Raw genomic sequence first — 26301 nt, 5'->3', positions numbered from 1 at the left:
GCCGGGGGCGGGGAGAAGGCGGGCGTCGCAGCGAGGGGCGGGGATGGGGGGTCCGCTACATGGGACCCCCACCTGGGAGAGGGATCCGCAGCCGGGGCCGCCCCAGCCCCAGGGCTTGGGGACAAGAGCTTGCTGAGACTCTGAGGGCGGAGAAGAGCCAGGCCTTGGTCCCCTCCCGCAGCGCGTGCCCCTCAGGCGCTGGTTTAGGCCTTGTACCCACCATCCTGCCGCAAACTCTTGCCTGGCCCAGCCAGCCCTTCTTCCCACGGCGGGCCTGGAGGCAGGGAGGCCACAGGGTTAGGGAAAAGCACGCTGACACGAAGGAGGCCTGTCTTTCTGGCTGAAAGCAGAGTTCCTCAGTGTGTTTGCCCCTAGCTGCCATTACCTCCCTGAAGTCCAGCAGGTCCTGACCACTGCAGGAAAAGACTTGAGATAGCCAGGCACTGGCCAATGTCCATGCTGGCTCTGAGGCTTAGCAGTCTCTGAGGACTGTGATGCTTATCCACGGGGTAGTGCTGGAAATGGAACCTCTAAGCCCACACCAGTGGGGTAACTGGGACACTCCAGACAAGGGCTAATGATCCTAGTGCCTCCGGATCGTTGGTGTGGCAGGCCAGGGCACTTCTAGGAGTAAGACGGGGGCACAGAGCAGCAAGGAGCCTCCTTGCCTGGTGCCAAGTGTGTACTCAAAAGGACTAGACTGACTGTGGCTGGAAGTGGATTCAGGGTGCTTCACGGTGCTCTGGATGTCAGGAGCCAGCTGTCTCTATCAGAACTTGGAAACTGGGGCTGAGGATATAGCTCAGTGGCACAAGCAACCGCCCAGCAAGCACAAGGTCCTGAGTTCGATTCCCAGTATCAAAAAAAGACCTATCAGAACTTGGAACCTAACTATCTACACCTGACCATGCTGTGTATAGGCAACCAGGAAGGCACTGAAGCAAAGCAGCCACAGGATTGAGGCAGGTGCCTGACAAGTATTTCCTATTGTCTTTCTCAGCTGTTACAGCCACCCTGGCTGGTAGGTACCGTGAACATTGTACAGCACAAGTAGCGTAGTGGCTCAGGGATGCTGAGACTCAAGTGTGGGTTGGTCATATTCTAAAACCTTAATTCCTAGTTATGATCCTTCAGAGATTAATGGAGCAGGAGGAGTGGATGGGAGGAAGCAGCTGACCTCAGGACAGGGTGATGGAAAAGAACAGAAGACATGACAGGAGGGAGGGATGGGGCAACCACTGATCAGATGAGGGAGTTCTCAGGATGAGATGAAATTAGAGGGACACAGATAGCTTTCCAGTCCCAGGAACATGAGAGCACACAGGCTAAGTGGGGGGAAAGAATGGGGATCTTCAAGCTCACTAGAGGCTTCCTGCATCCCCGTCTGCAAGCTGGGGCACATCTCAGGCCACCTTTAGCCTTCACCGCACTGCTGCCTGCTTCCAATAGCAATAGAGATCAATTTCTGGTGGCAGGGCCAGTTTCTACTGCTATCATTGTTTTGCTCCTAACAATATGGAGAAGAAAAAAGACCTTTTATACTAGAAGAAGAAAAATAGGTATTTTAAGTAAGTTTTGGCAATGAAGACCACATGTGTGCACTTCTGTGTTGGAAGGCAGTTTTATGCACTAGCAGTCAATGAGGCAGTCTTACTCTGAGGGAGCCTGGGCAAGGTGCTTATCTATGTGTCAGTTTCCTGTAAAAGGAGGATAGGCTACCATCCAGCTCAAGGTACTCTTGTGCGCAGGACCTGATGGTAGCGCTCTATCAAGTCTACAAGCTGCAGGGCTGAGGAGCCATGCTTTGCCTCCCAGGATACACACACCCCCCTCCTTAGAATCTGCCTCCCTTGACCCTGGTCAAAACTGATGCATCAGGGCTGGGCTGAACCAAGGCACTGTCAGTCACTAACCTTGAACCTAGAATATGCCCTCTGGCCCCTCAGCAATTAAGCAGCACCAGCTGCAAAATAAAGGCTCTGGGACAGCTTGCTGGCTGGTCCCACAATACAACCATCTAGCTCCGTCATGCACCTTAGGCACCAGCCACCAAGTCACTGGCCAGCTGAGGGCTGGCAACCCAAGGATTTGACAGAGCCAGGCAGAGGTGGCTGCAACCACCATGATGTCAAGAGGTCAAGCTCAAGTTCCCATTCCCTTTAACTTCTCTCCTCACTCTTTTCCTCCAACTTTCCGACCCTCTTTGTTTAGTGGCCTCCATGAGCACCTGTGCCACAATAAAGGACTTATCAGCAAGGGCAGTGAATCCCTCCACATGTACACACCAAAAATGACAGCACACACAGGAAACGATGCTTTTCTAAATCAATACAATTTCTCAAATTTATTATTTTCTTAAAGAAGTACTTCTAATCTCTGTCAAAAGGGAGGTGAGGAAAGGTCCCCCTCCCTTGTAAACACTGAAATACAGATCTGGGAAACCAGGATCGACACACACAAAAAGTGCATTTTACAAAATATCAACTAAAATATATTTTACATGGATTATGCTTCCATTGAAATTCTACCAGCTGCATTTTCAGGTTCGAAAAAATATTTCCACATCTAAGAGATTTCAAAAGCATTTAAGTCCTGGGCAGCAGACCCTGCCTTCTGGGAGGATGGGCCCTGATCTCTCCTGCAGGGGAGGCTGAACTTGGCAGCACCCTGGGAATGAGGGGGCTCCAAGGCTGGCTCTCCAGGGTCCCCACTGCAAGTCGGCCAATCTCTCTTACTGCCCTGCCCTCCCAGGCTCACACCTTCCTCCAAACAGCTTATTTAATGCAGGGAGACCAGGTCCTTTCCCTTCAAATGTGGGAAATGCAACTCTGAGGCCTCCAGGACCAGCCCAGCCCAATGACCAATCAGGAGCAAGCCATCTTCTAAGATCAGGACGGGATCCGGGGGTGCACTCAGGATTTACTTCCACCTCTCTCTGTGGCCCCTGTGGACTGTCCTCACCCGGTGCCACCTCCGCAACCTGCTGGGCCTGTCTGCCCCTCCTGGGGGAAGACCCAGTGCCACTCTTTGGCTCCCATCCCTGTGGGAACGTTCAGCTAGCAGGTTCTCAGCACCAGGTCCAAGTCGTACTTCACAATGCACCCACTCCCTCTCCCCACCATGCTCCTCTTTGGTACAAATAGGAAATAACCAGGCTTCCAGCCCCTCACTGAGAGCCCAGGGTCAGGGCTGGTCTAGTCTGGGAAAGGACAGTAGGGGGCTGAGCCGCCTCATCAGTCTACTCTGGGGAGCAGCTTGAGGTGCGAGCAGGGCCTCCGGCTGGGTGTAGAACACACTGAAAATGCAGGTCTGCAGCTCCTCAAGTGAGAGGCTGCAGCTCAGCAGGTCTGTGGACTGCTACAGTGTTGATTCTGGCTGGGATGTAAATTAGTGCAATCTACAAAAGACTAGGGGAAGGGGTGGCAGGGCAAGGGGAGCCACAACACTCCTTTGGTTTGATTTCAGGTGGGTGTGGCTTGAAGAGTCATGTGTGAAGTTCTGCAAGAGGTTTCCCAGAACCTCCAAGTGTAAGGCAAGAGGAAAAATCTTCAACAAATCAGGTAGCAATTTTCCTTGCCCCCTGCCCCCCACCCTCTCCCAGCACCCATCTGCCCTCCCAGAAATGACAAACTCCACAATGATCAGTTAACTTTCTGGGGAGCCAGACCTGCCAGGCGCCCCTCAACAGGAGGCAGGCAGGAAGCTGACGCCCACAAGTGGGCCACCTATGACTGTCAAGGGCTGGTCAGCTTGTCCCAGCACCAGTGGCTACTGCAGGGGCAAAGGAGGAAAGCCAGGGAAAGGCCCCCAAGTCCAGGAAGAGGAAGTGAATGCTCTGGAAGCCAGCCCCTGGCTCTCTATGCCTCAAAGGAACAAGCTCAGAACTGTGCTAGAATCTGGGAAAGCCTGGTCCCAGGCTGACAGGGAAGCAGCGGGTCACAGTGGGTGAGGTAAAGCTGGCTCCTGCCCCCCATGGGGGGCTCAGGGGAGACTATGGAAGGGCCTGTTGGCCCTGGTTCCTGAAGGACCTTACTCCTCCTCCTTGCCCAGGCGCCTCCCTAGACTGTGTCCCTCAGGTATGACCCAGCCTCAGGGAAGACTGCTTCTTCAGGAGTCTCCAACCCAGGGAACCACAGATAGGCAGCCTGGGCCAAGCTGAGGGCCCTGATGCTTCTCTTCTACCCTGACCTCCCCTTCCCTCCCAAGGGCCCCAAACCCACAGGGGCCCTTGCCCTCACCCCCCAAGAGAACCACAGGACAGCAACCTAGACCCTGTGGCCCCTTAACCAAGTGCTGTGCTTCAAGCAGTGCCCCCTGCCCAGAACCCCACTTGCTCATGGGCAGCCCCAGTGTGGGCACAAGGAGGCTACTGAGGGTTCTTGAGGATGCGGCCATGGCGAAAGTCATAGACATGGCGGCAAAGGAACACCAGCTCAGGGTCCGTGTCCTCGGGCACTGTGCGGTGTGGCGGGGTGGAGTAGTCTGCAGACGGGGGCACCAGTGCTGTCTTTCGGCTGGGAAGGCCCTCCCCTCGGCGCTTGGCCATGGCACAGAATCTGCAGTAACAGACAGTTTGCTGTCTTCACCAGAGCCGCTTCTGCGGGGAAAACAATTCCCTCCCCACCCTGCCCCAAGAGCTGGGATAGCCCTTCCTGCCCAAGGGGGACCCCACCCCTGTCCTGGGGGCTGGGACTGCTCTGCCCACCACCAGTTCATCTTCTCTGATGTTGGGGGAGCCACCCTGCCAGGGCCTCCCTCCCAATTACCCGCAGTTCTCCTAGATTTTCTGTAAGAATAGTACTGTCAGCCCCAACTCTGCCTCAACCAGGCTCTTGGTGGGGCAATAATTTTTCTTCTTCACTCTGAATCAATCAGATGATGCAGACAGGTTGCAAGGAAGAAGTTCAGGAGATTGGGCCCAGCAGAATGCCATCTTCTCGGGGCTCTCATACCCTATCCCCCAACAGCCTCAGGGAGCCTGAGGGCAAGAGGACAGCTGGAGGCTGCAGGGCTCCACCCACCTGCAGTACTCGGCAAAGGTCAGCACGTAGCATTTCTCCTCAATGCAGGCTACACTGTTCTGGTCCTGATGTCGAGATGCAAAAACTTCATTCTGCAAAGGCTCAAGGTGAGACAGGAAGAGGCTGGTTACCAGGACTGAAAGGCACCTAACTCCAAGGGATGCAGGCATTACCTTGCTGAGCTAGGCTGACTCCAGCAAGCCAGGGAGCTTCTCTGGAAAGGCAACCTGCCCATAGGTGTGCCTCACTTACTGCCTCCAGGCACTCCAGCTGGGCTCCTCCCAGGTCCCATCCTACTCAAAAAATAGCCTGGTACCTGCTCTAGCTCCCAGACTTCTAGATCCCTGACTGCCCACCCCTGCCCACCCTCTGCCCATGGGAGGAAAGGAGAGCTGGTCCCCATCTTCCCTGTTAGATAGAAGCCCCTGCAAGGGGAAAGGAAGTAAAATGTAAGCCTGGGCAACCCAGCAGGTGGTGGGAGGAGTCTCACCTCCTGGCCTTTCCACGCAGCAGGGAATACCAGGGCTAGGTGTGCAGCCCACCTTGCCTGCCCTGTTACAACACATCCCTCGCTCACATCTGGCAAGCCCTAGCCTTAAAGGGTACCTTTCTGCCCACTTTAGAAGACAAAAGTTACTACTTCCTTTGGAACATGACCCGAGCACTGCTGGAAAAAAGCTAAACTCCAGGGGCTCCCCTGGCTCTCCGGACTACCAGGTAGCAAGCCCAAGGACTTGGCCACACGCGGGCTGCCTTCCTATGCCATGTCTCAGCACCACGACCTCGTGTTCTGCTATGCCACCCTCCCTGCCACTACCAGGCAGCTCACCTCATGCATGCTGGGGCTTCGGCCTCCCTGTAAGTGCTCAGGTCTGTAATACCACAGGAGGCTCATCATCAGCTCTCCTGAGGACAGGACAGAAGGGATCACATTGGAGGTGGCAAACCCAGTTACTCAGGCAGACAGGCTGGCCACCTGCCCCACAGGCCTGTCCAAGCTCGATACCTGGCCCTATCCTGCAGGCTTCAGGTACCATGTCCCCTGCCCCAGGGGAAGCACTCAGTGGCCTGGAATGCTGTTAGGCATGGAGGAAGCCAGGGAGGAGGCACTGACAGGTGAGGTATGGGGGACAGGTGTTCTGGTGACTGACAAAGTTGTTCAAGTGCTGATCCAACCCAAGCCCCCAGGTCATCACAGCCATGGCAGCAGGCAGACCCCAGGCGAGTGGAAGGCAGATTGTGCCAGAAGTGGGAAGACCTGTGCCACGCTGAGGTCCAGGCAGGGCTGACCAGGGGCCTACAGTCCTAGTGAAGGCAGCTGCCCCGTGGGTTCCCAGTACAAGGGAGGCATACCTGACTCGGGGTTCTCCCAGAGGGCAGAAATCTTGGCCACATAGGGTGTGGATGTCTTTCTCGGGCCCGACTTGAGAAGAACAGTGTCCCGGACTCGGATTGTCTCTCCGTGCCGCTCTACTGCCTGGTAGCTCTTTCGGATGGCTGGTTCTGGCTCATCCTAGGCAACAAACCAGTGACACCAACAGGCTTCCGAAGCCCCACACAGAAGCAGGACAGACGGAGGGAGAGAATGGCATTCTCCCTACAATTTCCTCAGGATGGTCTAAGGACTGGGCACACTGGTACACTGGGCCTTTCTCTTCAACACTGGTTTTCACTGACAGGGTAGGGTGGGAAGTGGACAAGGGTGGGAGAGCAGACCAAAGCTTCTGAGCTGCTCTTACCCCCAGCCCTGACAGCTGGCTCTATAAAACTTCAGCAGAGACGCTCTCAGTCCCTCCTCACAGGAGTGATGTCTGGGTTTAAACCCTAAGCTACCATTTTAAATGACACAGCCTTGGGCAAACTCTTGAATCTACTGCTAAGCTTAAGGCTCTTCACCTGTAAAATGGGGAGGATTGCGGGACCATGTAAGGATTAAGGGGGAACACATGCCAAGCTCAGCAGTGGCATCAGATTTGGCAATTATGCAATACATTTTAGCTGATACTCTTCATTCTCCAGATATTCTCATACCACTAAGTTTCTCTGCCCATCCCCAGCTTCCCCTATACATACTTGCAAGAAAGACTTCCAATTTACAAACTGAAACTGAACTACGGCTTGGGATGGAAGGGAGAGAGTGAGCAAAGATGAGAGGTGAAGAAACACCAAGGCTACACCAAGAGTCAGCGGCAGACAGAAACCATCAGCTGGCACTGCCGGAGACCCCAACCTGCCCAGGGTGTGTGGTGCCAGGGCTAGGGCAGGGGGCTGACCAGCAGGGCTGGTTTCTGAGGTGTCAGTGAACTGATGCTCTGTGTCCCCTGTGCATAGCCTGAGCCATCTCACTACAGGTCCCACATCCCCGTCCCGCCCCATCAGCTAAAAGCTGGCGCTCACCAAGACATAGACGGCTTTCTCACAGGCAGCCCCAACAGGCACCCAGCCATTGGTGCGGCGGCGGCGGCGGCGGCGAGGGCGTGGACGCTGGGCACGCGGCTGCTTGGGGTGGCTGGGCCTACGGGCGGCCTTGCTCCTGGCGTTGTGCCTACAGCCAGAGCCCGTGCGCAGACCTGACTTGGAGCCGCTGGGAGGCTTGGCGCTCTGAGGGCATGCTCGGGCTACCGTCTGGGGCTCTGAAGTGGGGGTCTGAAGATGAGGGACGGGCTCCGCCGCAGGTGGCACGCTGGGCACAGGGCATCCCAGGAGGGGGTGGGCAGGCGAAGCTGGGTGGCCAGCTTCTGGGAGAGGAAATTCCAGCTGTCCCAGGGACCTGCAGCCTTCTAAAAGAGGGGACAGTGAGTAAGGGCAGGTAAAGACAAGCTATAGCCCCCCTCGCCCATCTTCTCTCAGAGCCTCTCCTCTCTCAGCTCTAGGTATGCACACAGAAGCCCTGAAGTAGCAGGCATGACAATGGCCTCTGCAGGGACTGTCAGAGTGACTACCCCAGGCAGCAAGCAGGTGGCTCTAGACTGTGGGGACAGGCCAAGAGCCGTTTCCGCCTCCCCTGTGAAAGCAGAGGTAGTGGCAATAGCTTCAATACTCCGACGTAAGCTACCCTGGGGTTTCCCCAGTGCTGAGGGGCAAGGGTCTTGCAGACAGAGTCGGGAATGAGTTCCACATCTGCATCTCACAGGTCATGTGACTTCAGGTGGGTCAGTCTGCCCTCACTGAAAAGCCAATACAAGTGTCATACAGAATTTCTTGCTTATTTTTCTTTTGAACATATTAACTCATTTCACCCTTGAAACAATCTCATGAAATAGGTCTGACTGCCTTCCCCTTCTAGTTAACCAGTTAGTATCTTGTCCTATCTGTGGTCATATGGAAAGGAAGTGGGGGTGAACATTTCACTGTAGGCAGTCTGAAGCCTCATTAGGTATCAGCAGCCCTCCCACATATAAAGCACTTAGAATGGTACCTGGCACATGGTGTTTATTGGTAGCCTTGTTATAAGGGTGAGCGACAAGGGCCTAGACTTGGGGAGTGGCACAGAAGAGAAGGAAAAGCCCGAGAAGCAGCCTGCTCTCAGGTCCTAGTGCTCCGATTCATGCCAAAACCTGACACAACCAGTCTGGCCAGAGCCAAGTGGTCTATAAAGTTGTTTTATAGACCCCTGCAAGAAAGGGCTGGGGGAGGGGAAAACTGGGAAAGGCCCATTCCTTGCCTCCTAGCACAGCAGACTCGCTGGCCAGGACGGCTCCAGTCCCCTCACATCCACCCACAACCTGGGAGGCAACCCAGAAAGGCAGGTAAGGAGACCCCTACCAGTTTAGGGGTGTTTCATCAGCTGGGCCACAGCCTCTACAGCCTCTGGGTCTTGCTATGAATGCAGACACCACAGCTGTGGTGTCTACAATACACCAGCCATGCCAGGGAGCGCTGCCTGTCTGTTCTTGGCACATGCTCACCTGTCCACAGCTAGCACAGTGATGCTAAGACTGGGTATCCCCTCTCTTTCAAGGCCTGTACGGCCAGGGCAAAGCTGCTCTACCACAGCTGGCAAGACCGCCTGAGCGTGAAACGCACCAACCTGTGTGTATGCTGAACTCAGCCAGCATGCAGGTGGTCTGGGCTCCTGGAAAATAAGGAATTCTACCTTTCCTTGTGGGGTGGGGCAGAAGATGAGAACAACCTAGTAAAAGCCCTAATTTCTGTATCTAAGAGTTTAAGCATGGAAGGACAGCCCTCCTGTACGCTCCACCACAATGCTCCTAGCTGCCAGGACTTTCAATCTCTACCAGCAGCCTGGGCAAAGCAAGCCACAAGAGCTAAGCACTGGGTCCCTTCCTGGGGATGCTCCTAGGCTTGGGGCACAGACTGGCTGAGTCCTTCCTTCACAAAGCCCCTACCTTCCGGGCAGTAGCTACATTTAAAGGAGCCCCTGCTGCCAACCACAGCTTAGCCTCCAGAATACTACGTCCTAGAGACTTCCCAGCACATTCTACCCTGGAGGGCTTACCTGCTGCAAAAGGCATTTTGTAGGAGCAGCCACCACAGGTAGTGCCAATGTGGGTGAGAGACAGAGGCAACACTCCACAGATGCTATAGCTGTTCACTCCAGTGTCCTCACTGGAACAGTAGCGAGAGGAGCTCCAGGGAGGGTGCTGGAAAGGGCTGCCCGAGGGCACGGAGCTTTGGGCCAAGAGGAGCCCCTCTTTAGGGACAGCCACTGGAGACAGCTTACCCTCAGGGAGCATGGGACAGGGGGAGTAGCCCCCACACTGTAGCCCGTCCTGGCCACAGTACAGGTAGAAGCTGCCAAGTGCAGTGAGCTCAGGCCCTCCACATAGACCACTGTAGTCGGCGGGGTTGCCAGGCATTGGCAGCGGGGACAGCTGTGGTGCAGGGAAAGAGGGCTGATGTAGTTCCTGCTTTGGGGCAGGTGACTCCTCGCCTGGGCGCCCAGGCTCTGGCTTGAGGGCTGCCTGCCCCCCCATCAAGAGAGGCAGGTGGGGACGTAGCCCCAAGGGACTCTCCAGAGCCTTGCTCAGGGGCTGGTAAGATGGCTGGACGGACGGCCCTTGAGGAGTGGCTGATGGCCTTGGCTCATTAGGGTGCCCTTGCCAGCCTGAAGCCTCCCCAGAGCCAGCCCCCTGCCGGGTTTTGGGATAGTTCTTGCCATTGACCTTGGCCCACTTTGGCCGCAGGACCTTGGGCGCTGGGGGCTCAGCAGAGCGCCCATCTGCTTCTGCATGGGCACGAGGAGGCCGAAGGGGCAGCTCTCGCTCCTGGCTCAGCTTTAGGAAAGCAGCTGCATTCAGGCTAGCCAGTCTCTTGGGAGCAGGGTCTCCGTCTCGGCGACTACTTTCATCGGGTGCTGGCTCTGGGGATAGGTCCCGGCTGCCTTCTCCAAGGTCTCCCAGTCGAGGCCGCTTCTTGGAGGAAGACCAGCTTCCAGTAGCCCGGTCGCGGTCCCGGCTGCGGTGTGGGTCTCCCCCTCGACTACGGCGGGTCCCTGCCACACTGGTGTCCTCCCGCTCCAGCAGCAGGTTATTGAGGGCCTCCGCGTTGAGGGAGGCCAGGCGCCGCTTGCGGGGTTGTGCAAGGCCACTGTCCTCACTAGATGGGGCAGGGCTGGGGGGCTTGGGCAGGTCAGGGGGCAGCTCGTCAGCCTCATCTGCACTCCGTGGACCAGACACATTTTCCAGGCGAGTCAGCAGGACTTTGCAGGCCTTGGGTTTCTCGGGAACCAATGGGCGCTTACGCAGTGGGTAGTTCTTGCGGCGCCCGGAGAGGTGCTCAGGGCTCTCAGGCACGCCTGGCTCCACACCCTCAGCCCCCTGCTCCATATTACTGTCTTCCATTTGCAGGGGCTCCTGGCGGCCAGTGGGGCCAGAACTCAGCATGGGAAGGGACTTCCTTCGCGTGTGTGTCATGGAGTCCTTCCAATCTGCAGGACACAAGCAAGGCATTCAGTGAGAAGAGACTGCTCTGGCCTGCCCCCACCTGTTTTCTTCCCCACTGCAACCCACCCAGCCTCACCTACAGAAAGTCTGGCCTTCCCTACTGTCTGCAGTCTGGATTTTCCCAGGACCCCCTTTCAGAGTGCAAAGGTCCAGGAAATCAGGCTATCAACTGCTGTGTAGTACTGATTCCTTCATTAGCTTTTCAGCCTGGGGTCCCTTTGAACGATGGCCCTGGAGACCCTACAGAGCAGTACAGACCCCAGAGCCAGGGGACAGGAGAAGCTCAAGGCAAAGCTCTGACCTCCCTGTCTGTTCCCCCACTAGAACAGTGATGGTGAACCTACGACATGCATACTACAGCAGGCTCTTTGTATAGTTGAAAGTTCTGAAAGGTTCACCATCACTGCCCTAGAAACTCACTGCAGGGCGAGAGGAGGCTCTGAAGACACAGAACCAGGACGAGGACTTGGTATCAGAAGCCCATCTATTCCCTTAAAAAGCATTTCCAACCCCTCTAGCAACTTCAGGCTTCTCAGACTGCCCAGCAGAGAACAGGAACAGAGACAGTAAGGGGTCAAGATGGGGAACCTGACTGCTGGGCCACAGAGGAGGCCAGTTCTAGCTGCTGAGGACTCTGCCTGGCACAAAAGCCTGGAAAGCCCTAAGGGTGAGGAGTCCCTGGTCAGGGAGGTCTCGGCCACCCCTAGGACCTGACTCTGCTTCTGTTCAGGGAAGCACAACCCGAAGAATGCCTGTGCAGGCAGGTGTGGCAACAGCACTCAGGAGACTGAGGCAGGAGGATGCTTTCAGTTTAAGGCCAGAGTGGGCTACATGATGAGTTTAGGACCAGCCTGCACTACATTGAGACCTGGTCTCAACACCCGCTTCCCCAAGAATTCCTGTGTTATGGAGAGGGGCCAGCAAAGTTAAAAGCAGCACACTCCCAGGGGAAGGACTAACTCAGGAGACAGAGGGGGCTGTCCTGTTAGTCCAGCTCTGGCCCTTGGTTCTCCTTCTTGGTAGCTAAGATGTCAGGCAGCAGGCAGGATGGAGTCTCTGGATGCCCACAGCTCCTAAGAGACGATGCCCTATACAACCAGCCATGATCTAGCTTTGCTTAGGATGGCAAAACACACCCAAACACAGACTTGAGGCAGCCCAAGCCTCAGTTCTGAGGTGGGGAAGGCCAGAGCCAGCTGTGCCTTGCCCAAGAAAGGGGCTGGGGCCAAGGAAATGCAGAACTACACGTAGGAGGTGGAAGGGAGCTGGTAGTCAGAGACTTCAGACCTGTTCACTGCCTACCTACTCTTGACCCCAGAGCACAGGCACTGCAAAGTGGGGAGCCAGACAGTGCTCCCCTCACAGTGGCCAGGTGATCCTTCCCACCCAGCAGGTCGTGCTTTTCAGCTTAGCCTCTCCACTGCTGTTGACAGTCACACACACCCTGCTCAGAGCTGGGAGCAATTCCTGGTGGGCAAAGATTAACCCTGGAAGTCCCAAGCCTGAGGACCCCCAGAGACTGCTGAGTCCCTCCTAACTAGTGCTTCGGTCTTGGACCAAAGACTGGGGTCACTGAGTGCCCTCTCTCCAGAAATATGCAATACTAGCAGAGAGATGATGCTCAGAAAACCTGGCTAAGGGCAGTGTGGGCAACTTGCACCCCAAGAAAGGACTCAGAAAACAAAAGGGCAGAAAGCATGCCAGGTTTTGCTCTGGCCACATGCAGGGACCTGCCACTGTCCAGAGACCAGACAAGTGGCAAGACAGATTCTCAGTACAAAAAAAAAAAAAAAAAAAAAAAAGGCAAGACAGTCCCAGGAGGCAAATGCAGTCATTCCTGGAGCACAGACAGAGCACTCCAAAAAATCCTAGGCATCTACTAATCTCCATAAGACTCTTTCCTCCTTTGAAACAGGGTGACTACTATCCCTGACTGTTCAGCATGCTTAAGAGCAATGCTTCTTTTCACCCTTAAAAGCATCCCAGCCTCTTACAAGCCACAAGCCCTTGTCTCCAAACCAGGGCACCCCTTGCCAGAGGTAGAGAACACGTAACAAGCAAGCAGTGAAACACATCCGTATTTCCTGGAAAATCCAGGGACCTGGAAATGCAGCCTGAGTGAATAGATCATGTCGCTGAGCATGGGCTGAAGCCCCTCAACAGACCTCAAGGTAGCAGAAGGGCTGGGCCTGTGAATGGCTGGGGACCAAGGCTGAGGTCACCTGGGCCTGTGGCCTCTGAGGACACACACACCAAGTACAGAGCAAGGAGAGGCTGGACAGGAAAAAGCTAGGTAGGCCCTCAGAAGACTCGGCAGGGGTGGGCATGACGGGCCTGTTTGTGGGCTGCAAAGGTAGAAGGTCCCGGGGTCCTGGCACATCTGGCCCCACTCAGTCCTTTTCTCTCAGCACACAAAATGCTCTAAGCAGGGAGACATGGGAAGAGAGGGCAGTGCTCACTTTCAGGAGCCTGAGCCCGGAAGCTGAAAATGTGTTCCCTGTGAAGAACGCTGCTCTTTAACCTCCCATTCAGCACTCCGGTCCCTTAGGGACACCCACTAGGGTCAGGGGTCGGACATCTGAGAGAACCCTCCAAATCAGTGTAGGTTTCATTTCCAAATCAAGCACAGGAGCTTCCTTCTAGCCTCCCCCGAATCTGCCCTGTCACCTGCTAAAACCACCTAAGGCCATCAAAGTATACTGCAAAACAACTCGCAAATTCTGTCCTAAGTAGAGGCTGGGGTCTCTGCAGCCTGCTTGTGCCGCACTCCCAGACAAGAAGAGGAGAGAGCACATGTGAGTCATGCTTTGAAGTCCCTGTAAGCCTGTGAGAACCTCGGCTTCAGCTTTTCCCTAGGGTGGGTGGAGGGGCTCTGGGCCTGCCAGGGCCCCTTCAACCTACAGGGGATGGGCCCAGCTGGATTGGCCGGGGGAAGATGATCCCAGGAAGGCAGCAGGCCAATCCTGCTGGCCTTTGCACTCATGGCAACTCAACCAGAAACTTTCTACCAATGCCAAGGGACAAGGCAGGCTGGGTCTTTTTGAACTACTGTCCTGTCTAGGAGGCCCCATCCTCACAGGCACCAGTAACCCAGGCTGCTTTGAGAGAAGGCTCCCAAGAGGGACTCCCCCCACCCCCAGGGTACATTACCTCTCATCTAGATGGTGTCGAGCAAGGTCTCACTGGAGAAAACCAGTCTGTGTCCCCAGCTCTGAAAAGCTGCCATGAAACACAGCGGCTGGCCAGTGGGCCTTCAGGCTGAACCCCAAGTCCCCACAGCACACACCAAAGTCAGCGAACAGACCAGCCCCACCCTAGGGGTACCATGGTTTCAACACCAAGAGAAGGCTCAGGCCCAGTTCAAGTGTCATAGTGGTATGGTGGCCTTAGTGGCACCTAAGCCTACTCAGGGCTGGAAGAAGTTACCTCCAGAGAAGCAACTCCATACTTGTCCTGTCTCTTGCCCTGAAGTTTCCGGGCCCAAGGCAAGAGCATGGACGCAGGCGGTGGCACTGCTGAGGGGAAAACCAGGGTGGGGCCTGAAGGGCAGGGCACAGCACAAACTACCTCCCACCCCCACAAGAGAGGCTGCCTCAGGGCAGAGAGGCCTTTGGCCTTGGCCCCTGCTCTCCCCGTTTATGCACTCAGCTCTGGGCAGCACCCAATCTCCCACCTTCTGGGTCTCAGGACCCGGGTTCTGGTCTACTTCTCTTCTCAAACTCTCTTATCTACTATAGTTGGAATTCTGCTTTATTTTCAATGGGAGGGGAGTGTTTGGGGGGTCTTGAATAAGGACAGACCATGTCTCCCGAGTGAGGGCCAGAAAGGGCACGGCCCAGACACCTCCCTCCAATTACAGTTCAAGCCACATGACTGGGCTGAGCTAAGTAAGCAATGCCTGACGCCATATTTTCTCTTGGGTAACTTTTCCCCCAGAAGTTATGTTTGTCAAAAGCACTAAGTTTCTTGAATCTTCTGTCAAAGGAAAGCACCAAGAGCACAAAGGCAAGCTATTTCTTTTAGATTTACTTGATCTTGCTGCATGGAAAAACACGGGAAGCTGCTGTAATTCTTATGGTAAAGCCAGGTAAAGGCCCTGGCATCTATTGAATCTCTTGAAAGTAAGAAAAAGAAAGAACCAAAGCTCTGAGGCAGGCAGACCTGGATTTAAATATTATCTCTGGGCTAGGGGGATAGCTGAGTTATAAAGCGCTTGCCTGTCATATGTCACATCCTGGATTCACTCTCCAGTATGGCAAAAAAATGAAAGTAACTGCTGGCTCTGCCCATTATGAGCAACTTACTTTACTTCTCTGCACTTTGGCTTCCTCCTCTAAAACGGACATACCAAAACAAACCTCACTTAGGGTGGTGCTATGAAGTCAAAGGCTCTGCCCCCGAGCTACACCCCCAAATGGTGGTACGGTTATCAAGTCATTGTGCCTAACAATGAGGAGCCCAGGACAGCTTTGGTTGGGATGCCAGCCTCCTCCTGCGGCTGTGAGAACCCTGAAAACCCTGCACTTGAACTCTGCCCTCTTGCTGTGCCCCAAACACCCACCTGTCCACCCTAAGGAAGGGTGACCACACTGCTCCTCTTGCAAAGCCACTGTGGAGTGAACTGAGGGGCAGGGGGCTCAGTTTATAAAACTTTGAGAGGACAGGGCAGATACTATATCCCAGCAGACCCAGACAACACTTCCATGTCTCGGAAGGTGAGTTGCTCACGGGCCAAGGTCACTACCAGGATGAGGTCAGAGGGCATGCATTCTGCTGCTCTGACATCTGACTGAGGTTTCAGGGTTGGCACCCACAAACAACACAAGTCACAGTTCTGGCAGCACAGTGTTCCAACCCCAGGCACTGCCAGTGAAGAGTAGCTGTCTTAGCCACCAGCACTGCCCATGTGGTGCCATTCAGTCTTAACTGCTGTAGGCACTAAATTCTCCCTACAACCAAGTTAGGTCCTGGACATACCTGGGTGGAAGCACAGTACACAACCAAACAGAACTGGTCTGACCCATACAGACAGGGTTGAGGGTCCTCAGGTCTGGTAGCCATCTGTGAAGCCAGGCCCATCCCCGGAAGCACCAATACTATTTATCTATGGCCTGTCACACTACTGCTCCTCACATGTCATGCTGGGGCTCTGGGAGCCTAGAGGCAGGACTAGCCGTGCGGGGAAGGGTCACATCTATCCCATGCAGGTAGGCCTGGTCTGTCATCCAGCCCAGCCCTGCGGCCAGGCCCTACCTTTCGCTCCTCCTGACCACTCTGACCATCCCAGTGTGAGAGCCCACATACACAGGACACAGGCCTAGGGCTGCACCCAAGAGTCCAGAACTACTGCTTCCTTCTAGCCCAGAACAAAGCTGGAAATCCCCCTCGGTAATCCTAAAGGCACATCGGGAGGCGGGGGAGTTCTAACTTACGTGATAAACTCCTTCAGACATGTTAGAATACAGGTTCAGTAGAGGTGGTGGAGTCTACCACAGGGTTGGGAACTGCCTAGTCTTGAGGCAAGGCCATTCCCACAGGTGAAGGTGTGTGGACAGACAGAAAGGCCCGCCCTCCTTACTTCTCCAAGTTGCTCTGTAACACAGCCACCAAGCAAGGGCAGTGTGCAGAAAGCACTGTAACTCAGCCAAGCTTGGAAGCACCGATCTGCAACCCTAGCTACTTGGGAAGCTGAGGCAGGAGGATCAAAAGTTTGAGCCTGGGCAACAAGACCCTACCTCAAAACTTCAAAGGAAAATTTTTTATTTTTATTTTTGGTTTTTCTCCGGTACCGGGAACCGAACTCACGACCTTGTGCTTGCCAGGCAGGCGCTTTTGCCGCTGAACTAAATCCCCAGCCCCCAAAAGAAAATTTTTTAAAGGGCTGGGTATAGATGGGCATGGTGGCGCATACCTGTAATCCCAGCACTCAGGAGGCTGAGGCAGGAGGATCACTGCAAGTTCAAGGCCAGCCTGGGCTCCATAGTGAGTTCATGGCCAACCTATACTACATAGCAAGACAATCTCAAAAAAGCAGGAGCTGGAGCTATAGATCAGTGGTAAAATGCTGCTGGATCAAGCCCCTGGATTACCACCAAAATAAAGGAAAAGAAAAGAAAATGAAAAGAAAAAACTCAACCAACAAATTAGAGGTAATCATATGCCAGGCACAGTGGCCTATGCCTGTAATTTCAGCTACTCCAGAGGCTGAGGCAGGAGCATTGCCAAGTTCAAGGCCAGCCTGGGCAGCTTAGAACTTGTCTCAAAATAAAAATTAAAAGGGACCGAGGGCTAGGGATATAGCTCAGCAGCACAGCAATTGCCTGGCAAACGTGAGGTCCTGAGTTCAATTCCTGGTACCAAAAAAGGTGGGGGGTGGACTGAGGCTATAGTTTAGTGGCAGAGTGCTTGCCTAGCATGCACAAGGCACGGGGTTCCATCTACAGTACCCCCCTAACGGCAAGCACATTCCCATGCAATACTAAAACTAATCTTGAGGACCTTTCTTTAAAGGTCTGACTACTTTAGGTTGCCTGTCCTCCCCTACCTCTTCCGGTACGTAGCTACTGAGGGCACAAAGCTGACCTACATCCATCCATAAGTGCTAGCTGCCCACCTAAGCCAGAGCACCTGCCCACTCATTCCCAGGTACAAGGCACTTCTTGTGACCTTTGCACATTCAGTCAACGTGTGCCCCCCCACAACAGGAGATGTGATACCCACGTGGGACTGGAAGCCACTTTAGGCTTGAACTCTGAGCCCCAGCTTCCCCGTGCACAGAGCACCTCTATGCTCTATGAGGATGAAGCTAAGGAAGAATGTACGTAAAGTGCCTAGAAGAGGACCTAGTACACTGCAGATGCTCAGTAGAAGTCCATCCCTCTTTTCTTTTCCCTTCCATGTAATAGGCTAAGGGCTGAAAAATCAGTGAACTGAGAAACTGGAGCATGGACAGGCAGAATACAGGTAAGGTACCAACACGGCCACGGTAGAGGACTCAGACTTGGCTGAGCTTTCTAGAAGGTACTTTGAGCCAGGCCTTCATTCACAAGCTTAGGGAAGGCTTACTTCATGCCAGGCATACTATAAAAACAAAAGCCAAGCGAGGACAGTGGTGCTCTAAGAAATTCATTTCATAATTTTGGGATGCAGGAAGCAGCAACCATCAAAGGCTGAAGTCTCAAGGCAATACACAAATGCCACCTTCCCCAGACTCACCTCTGTGGGCTCTGTGGGGGATCATTTCAGGTTGGAGCATAAGAGCCCCAAACTAAGGCTCTCAGATCTTTCCACCTAGACACACACTGCCCAGGATGGGCCAGCAGCAAACTTGCCTGGGGCAGGAGCCATTTCCTCTGGGAAGTTAAGAGAGTAGAACTCAGACAGGAATGAGGATCAGGCACCCAAATGCTAACAAGCTTGTAGCAAATGTGAGGGAAACCTCTCACTACTGATGTAGCTTTGTGTGTGTGTGGTCCTGGGGACTGAACCCAGGGGTGTTCTACCACTGAGCTACATTCCCCAGACCATTTTGTTATTTTTTATTTTGAAACACAATCTTGCTAAATTGCCCAGGCTGTGCTTGAATTTGTGATTTTCCTACCTCAGCCTCCTTTGTAGTGGGGATTACAGGTGGGCCATTGTGCCTGGCCCACACATTCTTGAAAACACATGTCAACCCACTCCATGCACCTGCCCAGGCATAGCAAAAGGTGTGTGCCCATTTAATACCCAGGAGGAGTGGGGATGTAGGCTCAGTAGCTCAACATTTGCCTAGGGTGTGTGAGACCCTATGTTTGACCCCTAGCACTACAGAAATAAAAAAATTTGACCTGGGTTTGGTGGCCCAGAAGTCCAAGGCCAGCATGGGCAACAGAGTGAGAGCCCATCTCAAAAAAAGAGCACAACCATCAGAACACTCCAGGAACCAACAGCTTATGTTTAGGCTCCTACAATCGCTTGCCAAGACTAGAGGTGCTACCACCAGTCCTGAGCAGAACCGGCCAGCCTGGCCAAGACAGAGCTCTGCCCTAGACTTTTCCAAAGAAGCACAGACCTCCTGAACAAGCCAGTCATAAAGGACAAGACCAGGCCTTCCTAACACACCACTAGCAGGAGCAAATCACAAGGTAAACTCCGCCAGAGTCATGGATGCACACACCACTTGATTACCTTTTATTTAGGTAAGTGACCACTACCACCCTCAACAGGACACAAGCTCTGAGGATGAGTAGGTTCTGCCTTCCTGACCACTAAATCCACAGGGTTTAACCAATTTGTTGAATGAACAAAGATCTGGCCGCCCATCTGCTCCACCCCACACTGGTCAAGAATCCCTTATCTAAAATGCTTAGAACTGTAAGTATTTCAGATTTGATATCTGAGGGTTTTTTTTTTTAAATTTTAGAATACAGTACATACACTTTACCAGTTGAGCTTCCTAATCTGAAAACCCCCAATCTATATCCCCAACCCTTAAAACTTTTTTTTTTTTTTTTTTAATTAATTTTGAGACAAGGTCCTGCTAAACTGCTTAAGTTGCCCAGGCTGCCCCTGAATTCACAATTCTCATGCCTCAACTTCCCAGAGTGCGGAGATTACAGATGTGTACCACCATTCCTGGCTTCAAATCTGAAACTTTTTGAGTGGCATTTGAGAGTTTCCTGTTTTCAGATCAGGCGCCCTCAACCTGTGAAACTTTTCTGTCATAGACTAATGGCACCACTTGGAGTCCAGAACAGATACCACATCCCTAAATTGTCCCCTATCCAGAGTCCACTGTGCTTCTTCAACTTAATCCAATTAACAGATACTTTGGGAAATTTTTCATATCTATATATTACCACCATCTTCTCATCTCTCTCCCAACGTGTTCAGTGTTACACCCAAACCACTGAGTGTACTGCTTTATTACTAGGCATATTTGTGTCAAGACAAACATATGAAGGTGAAATCAGCAGCCAAGAAACAGAGTTAGCACTATCAGCCCCAAAAGTCCCCTAAGAATGCAAGGCAGGGAGCTCTGAACTGGCCACAGAGGCTTCTGTTATGACGTGACAGGTACCACGTGTCAGGTACTCACTCACTGGCTCTGCACCAGCACCACCCCTTTGCATGTTACATCCACCATCTCTCCCATCCTCACACAGCCCTGGGAAGGAGCTGCTAGCTTCTCGTCCCAAGGAAGCTGAGCCAGATACATGGAGTTAAAAGAATATGCTGTGCAAGAGGGCACGGGTGGTGCACCTAGGTGTCCATCAGAGAGCCCACATTCTCATAACACCATATGCTGCCTCTATCTCTGATTCGGAGAACAGCTGCTGGGTGACAGACTAACACCCATATAACTCACTCACTCAACTTATTTTTTTCCAGGTTTTTTTTTTTTGAGGCAGGGTCTTGCTATGTAGTTCAAACTGGCCTTGAATTCACAATATGTTAGCCTAGACTGACCTTGAACTCACAGCAATCCTCCTGCCTCAGCCTCCCAAGTGCTGGGATTATGGGCACATGCCACTGTGCCCGGCTTCTGCTGTTTTAATTACTGCCATTATAACATATTACTCGCTTCTCCTCAATTTTCACTACAAAGGAATTGAGGATGACCTCCATTTAAATGGCATCTGCGGGCTGGCTAGGGAAAGTAAACAAAACTTTAAGAAGTGTTTCTATAGAAAAGTTTGCTCAAAGTTCTCAAACTCTTAGAACTAAAACTATTTTTTGTTCTAGAAAGTAGTGAGAGCTCCAAAGATACATTGTTCTAATTTCACAGTACATCCAAAAAAGCATCTGTAAACTTCCCCAAAGACACTATGCCTATCCTTTGCCCCAGCTGAAGTCCCCTTCTTTCTGCAGACTTTAATAAAGACTGAAAGTGGTCATCACAGTCTAGACAGTCACCGTAACCTGCAGAGACATAACAGATGCCCACTAGCTACCTCTCTTGGGGGCAAGTCAATCCCAGTACTCTCAATTTATCTAAAGATCATCTCTTATAGTCATCTTGCAATTTTAGAATTCTCTTCTATGTTCTACCCAAATTGTATGAGCCCCTGCAGGCATGAAGCAGGGGACATTCCTCACTACTCAGGAGGGTCCAGTGCACCCTTGCCACCCTTCCAGCACATTTGTCAGGCTCTCCTGCACCATGTGGCATTATAAGAACAACCTACTCCCAATTTCTACACAGATTCTCTAAAAACCAAGAATTCTCTAAACCTCCTGGCCACATGGGAATATGATTAACAAACCAAATTATCCCTGCACATTTCAAACAGGTAGCTACAATTAAAGGAGGATAAAAGTCTGGGCCACTCTCTCCTCTGTGGTAGGAACCAAACAAGCTTTACCAATGAGCAACAGGGAGGCCCTGAGATTTCTCATGAGAAAGGCAGAAGCACACCAGATCCCAGGCCCTTATCCACAGCCAGAAAGGCAACACCTCTCCTCCCTAAAGCCACTGGAAAAGGAAAATCTTGCAATGCTACTGCTAAGAACAGGAACTCACTTTCTCATTCAGTCATGGTACCTTAGAAATAAGTTCCCAACTCACATCAGCCAGGCCAAGAGACAAACCCACTTTCTCCTGGTGAACATGGCTTGCACAGGAGCGCAAAGACAATGCTGCGGGAGGGTGGGGTGGGGGTGGGGTAACCATCCCTGCAGCTATTTCCCCACTGGAGGAAGTGGAATCTGATGAACACCCCTAGGAGATAACACAAAATCCTAGATGTAACTGCACCCTGGGGCCTGCTCACCAAATCCACAGGCCTCTGACCCCTAGTTTCCAGACCAGGTTGCTGGGGGCAGGACACTCAATCCTCACTTGGACCAGGGGCCAAGCACTCAGTGGGAGGGAGGGTGCTTGTCAGGCCCGCTGGCCCTGAGGAGGCCATCTGCAGCTGCTCTTCCTCCATCTCCTTTTTAGCCATTTTACTGCTCATTAGTGGCAGTACCAGGAGGTGGGCTGGGAAAACATAAAGGAGCTGAAATTCAAACCAGTCCATTTTACCCCAGTTAGGTGCCTCCTATAAACCTAGGCAGGATTTCATCATCCAGGACCGCCCCCCTATACCCTGTCCTGGGAGGTCTAAGCAGCCTGAGGAATCAGGCACAGCAGAATCTCAGAACCCCAGGCACCAGGAACCTGTGCTTCTAATCTTCATCCACTCTTGATCATACAGGGTATTGCTCATCTTTTCAGGGTTAAAAAGCACTTCAGTCCTGAGCTGGACTGTCAAGTCAAGACCGAGAGACTTGCAGGTTGGGAGTGCTGGGGGCTGCCCTTAGAACCCAAGCACACTCTCCTTGTCCCTCCAAAGAATGGCAAGTTCACAAAGGAAGTCAGCCTTGCCAGACTGTGCTAGCAAATTTCCATAAATACTTGGGTTGGGGTAGCACTGCTTATGTAAAATGCTTCCCCATTGAGAGATGCTGCTTTATTTACATTCTTCACAACCCATTCATAAAAAGGAGGCCCTTTAATGTAGGGACTGTTCATATAATGCTCCATAAACTCGGCAGCTTCAGCTGGCAGCCTGAGTTCAACACAGGCTACTTTTCAACTCCAGAATTCTTTCCTTAAAGTTTTTTATCCTCAGTGACTCACCTTGTGATAGGACACTGAGGCCAGATGTTGCCAGATCAAGGCCAAAAGGAGTAAGAACAGATAAAATGAAAACATGAAGTCCTTTTGGATGCTGAGACAGAGAGGTGGGGAGAAATGAAAATAAATGATTTGCAAATCCCCACGGAACTCCAATTTGAAGTATGCATGCTAGGAGTTTGAATCCCTTCCAGGTCTACTAAAATTTCCTTTGTGGGTGTCAAACACTCCCTACCTCATACCTCTAAATACCACAGAAGGTGTGGAGAGCACTTTTTCTAATTCAAAAGGAAAAGAGAAAGGAGAGCTCTTTCCGGTTTTTAATTTGTACTGTGGATGAATAAACAAGAATTTTCTCTCCTTCTGGATAGAAGTGTTCCAGGAGCTCTTAGCTGCAAAAGGGGAGCCTAATTTGCTCAGGGTAAAGAAACTCAGGCAATCCCCATGAAAACAGGAAGGACCACGTTCTAAGACACACAGCCAAAACATCATGAGCAGCTGAGCAGTGTGTCCAGGAGAAGCATTCTGAGACAGCTTTTCTCTTGCCACAGTATAAGAGAAGTAGTAGGGGTTTTTTTAATTGACAAGGGAGAGGTCTGCATTGCCATGACAACTGTGAGGGGTGGCCTTCCCCAAGGAAGGGAAATATTGGTCCATTAATCATCAAACTGGGGCACAAAAGAAAGTCTGGGGGTGAGGGGATGGATACGGAATATGTCTTTCCCCACCTAGCCTCAAACCAGTCACCTTACCAGTCTTCTTTCCCATGTCCCTCAAGGTTGATGGAGAAGTTCTGAGAGAGCTGGGACCGTAGTTTTCCTTTCTGATAGGCCCACTGTGGGGCAGATCATGCCCTCAAAGTCAGGGACACCCTCAAAACACCTTCTATAAAATGTAGCCTAAAAAAAAAAAAGGACCCTAAACTCCCATCCACAGGCCAGGCCCAGGATTATTGTTCTTTTCTATTCTCAGAATCATGTTTTTCCCCTCATTTAACACCCAGTTTGAGAAGAGATAAAACATATGGATTCAGTTAGCACAGACAAGGAAAACTGCATAAGAACAGCAACAGAGACCAGGCTGGTGGGGCAGAAGGAAAACAGGATTATACTTTTTCCAATTCATGTCTATATGGTATTGTGTGAGCAACTCACAGGACTGAGTTCACCAGCAGCAATATCAGACATGGCAGCTAAATGCCTGCGTTAGAACACCCAAACATGCCCTGCCTCTGTGCCTTTGACAGAAAAGGTCAGAAATCTCCAAGGACTCCACACTGAGCATTCATGGAGAAGCCAAAGGGAAAGTTTTTCCTCTGCTCCCACCCAACTAGGCAGCCAACTGTGCCTATTCATTCAGCAAGAACATGCAGGCTTTGGGGTACAGCTCAATGGTAGAGCACCTGCCTAGCATGAGCAAAGCCCTGGGTTCAATCCTTAGCACCACACACACACACACACACACACAGAGTACAAAACAATGTGCACAGCATTATATGAGAAATACTGGATGGTTCTCTCTCTCTCTCTCACACACACACACACACACACACACACACACGTTTAACACTCACATTGTCCCTGTTCTTATCTGCAAAACCACTCAAGATACCATGTTAGAAAATCCCCAAGCTCAGAGGTAGATGACTACCTTGGCCTCAATAGCCTGAGCAACAGCAAGACTACAGATAAGTGGGAGGAAAAAAGAGGGTGGGAACAGAAGGAGCAAAGGTACAGGGAGACCGCATGCATGGCATGGCTGGGGAAGAGCCTCAAGGACACTATCTGGGGTCAGACTGCAGGGAAGGGAAGCCACCACAGTTTTGTGGGTAAGGGACTTGCAGAAGGGGTACTTTAGGAAGAACCACCTGGTAGCTGTGTACACAAGGGCCAGAAGCAGCAGGAGGGAAAAGGAGGCCGTGACCACAACAACACAGGCCTGACAGAGGACAGGGGAGCAACAGAAAGAACGGGAGAGGAAGACACCAAAAGCGAGCCCATCACCAGTTCAGTTCCCCAGAGCCAGCCCACCTAAACATTGGTCTGACTCACAAGTCTCAGCCAGGTTAAGAGCCTTATCACTAAAGGAAATGTTATTTTGGCAACTTCCCTTCACATTCCAGCAGCCAGGCCCGGTCACCCCTCTTGACTGCCACCAAAAGAAATCACATACTGTGTAACCCCACAGAAAGCACAAAGACTTTTACCCTTCTCTGGATTTTAGACATACAATTAAATTCTCTCAGAACAAACTTTTAAGTCTCCTGCGTGAAGTAATACTGCTCTTTCCCACAAGCCTCAACTCCACCCAGGCTGGGGTCTAGACCCTACTGGGAAAGCGTGTAAGGGTGGCTATGAATTAATTCCACGCCCTACCACCCCCTCTGGCACCACTGACAGGCAGCTTTGCCAGGGTGGGCTTACAGCCAACCACAGCGAGAGCAGCTCCTCACCTGCCCCACTGTGGTGTGACCTGCACCCAGATTCTCTAAGAAGCGCCTTCTGAACAGCCTGGGTTTCCCTGTTTTTGAGATCTTGGGTCCTCCTTTAGTTGTGGGCTCACATGAGGGGGCACAAAGACTGAATGAGTGCTTTTACAAATGGGTAAGCAACACCCAACTTAGCTGATCATGGATAGGGTTAGAGGCACTCACAGTTTAAACTAGTGGTTCCCAGTGTGCTCCAGCTGGCCAAGGACCGTGGTGTCCTTCTGAGATATGTGGTTCCTCTGAGGGTCTTTTCAGCTTTTTGTGGAAGACACGGAGGTAAAAGAGGGTGGGAGGAATGTCTCAAGCAGCACAGAGGAAAAGGACTTGGAAACCTTACTTTGTTTCATCATTACATTTCTGCCTGGATTTATAAACTCATTTCCCTGTCTGAGACCCTTCTTGGCAAAGGCCAAGTGCTGCCAGGAGTTGTGGAGGGACAATGGGAGCACATCTGGGGGCTGTCTCTGGTCCCAATCAAACTAGTCGTCTGTGCTCTTAATGCCCACAATAGGTGACCAGGAGACATCCAGGTTGAGTTACACTTCTGCCTGTAGACAGACCCAGCTTGCTGAAAACCCCTGAATGCCAGGCTCTAAGAGCAGCTCACAGTACTGTAGCCTCGGTGAGTACACCAGCTCGGTAGCCACCGGCCAGGGCGCACGGTGCGCACGCCCCCACCCTGCCCCTCCGCCTTGGCCGAGTCGACCCCACTCTTCCCAGAGTCGCGAGGCGATCAGAGGGCTAGAGCGGAGAGCCCGTGCCGCAGCTCCTCCCCGCGGGTGCCTGGGCCCCGGCAGTCTCGGACAGAGTCTGGCCGCGCTGACCCTCGGGGTGGGTGCCCCGGACCTGGTCCCGGAGGGCCACTACCTGCGCCCACCCGGGCGCCGCCTTTGTCCGGCGCTTCACCGCCGAGCGGGGCCCTCGGGCCCAACCTGACCCAGCCCCCGGCCGAGGAGGAGAGGCGGCGGGGCAGTCAGGGCAGGACAAGGCCAAGCCGAGAGCACGGGGTCCTGCTGTCACTTGGAGGCGGTCTGACAACTTCGATTCCCTCCGCCCTACCTCGGACTCGGCAGCCGCCCCGCATGGTCCCCGCCGGGCCTCCCGCGGCCCACACTCGCTTTTCGTACCGGTCCCTTTCCGTCTTCGGCGCCTCCCTTCCTTCCAGCCCGATCGGATCAGGTCTACACTACCCCGAGCCCCGGTCGGCCCCCATTCCCGGCCCCCCCCTCCTGCAATGAGCGGTCAGCTCCCAGCGCGGGAGGGCGCCCCCCACCCAGGGCGGGC

At 52.9% G+C, this 26301-nt stretch overlaps 1 protein-coding gene across 3 annotated transcripts; it reads right to left on the bottom strand.

Moving 5' to 3' along the window:
• Window positions 1–2313: 2313 nt before the first annotated feature.
• On the bottom strand, window positions 2314–14097 carry Bahd1 (bromo adjacent homology domain containing 1). 3 transcript variants are annotated; one of them, XM_005381237.2, is made up of 7 exons: window positions 14078–14097; window positions 9481–10911; window positions 7419–7801; window positions 6375–6534; window positions 5851–5927; window positions 5022–5122; window positions 2314–4556 (listed from the first exon to the last, which is right to left on the bottom strand). In XM_005381237.2, exons 1-7 carry the CDS (start codon window positions 14082–14084, stop codon window positions 4367–4369), a joined length of 2349 nt encoding a protein of 782 aa, XP_005381294.1. In that variant the 5' UTR covers window positions 14085–14097; the 3' UTR covers window positions 2314–4366. The 3 variants fall into 3 exon arrangements, with proteins under 3 accessions (XP_005381294.1, XP_013368081.1, XP_013368080.1); XM_013512627.1 differs by lacking the exon at window positions 14078–14097 and having other exon boundaries at window positions 5022–5113; XM_013512626.1 differs by lacking the exon at window positions 14078–14097 and having other exon boundaries at window positions 7419–7798.
• Between the last annotated feature and the right edge of the window lie 12204 nt (window positions 14098–26301).

Source organism: Chinchilla lanigera, unplaced genomic scaffold, assembly GCF_000276665.1.
Source record: "Chinchilla lanigera isolate Chin_1 unplaced genomic scaffold, ChiLan1.0 scaffold00015, whole genome shotgun sequence".
NCBI lineage: Eukaryota > Metazoa > Chordata > Mammalia > Rodentia > Chinchillidae > Chinchilla > Chinchilla lanigera.
The sequence above is the reverse complement of the archived record's forward strand: the minus strand, read 5'-3'. Positions and strand labels throughout refer to the sequence as shown.

Excerpts from the sequence above, each read along its gene's own strand:
- Bahd1 (XM_005381237.2), bottom strand. Across the intron at positions 7,802-9,480 it reads CAAAATGCCTTTTGCAGCAG|AAGGCTGCAGGTCCCTGGGA; the intron begins GTAAGCCCTCCA and ends CCCCTCTTTTAG. Across the intron at positions 5,123-5,850 it reads GAAGCCCCAGCATGCATGAG|CCTTTGCAGAATGAAGTTTT; the intron begins GTGAGCTGCCTG and ends TCTCACCTTGAG.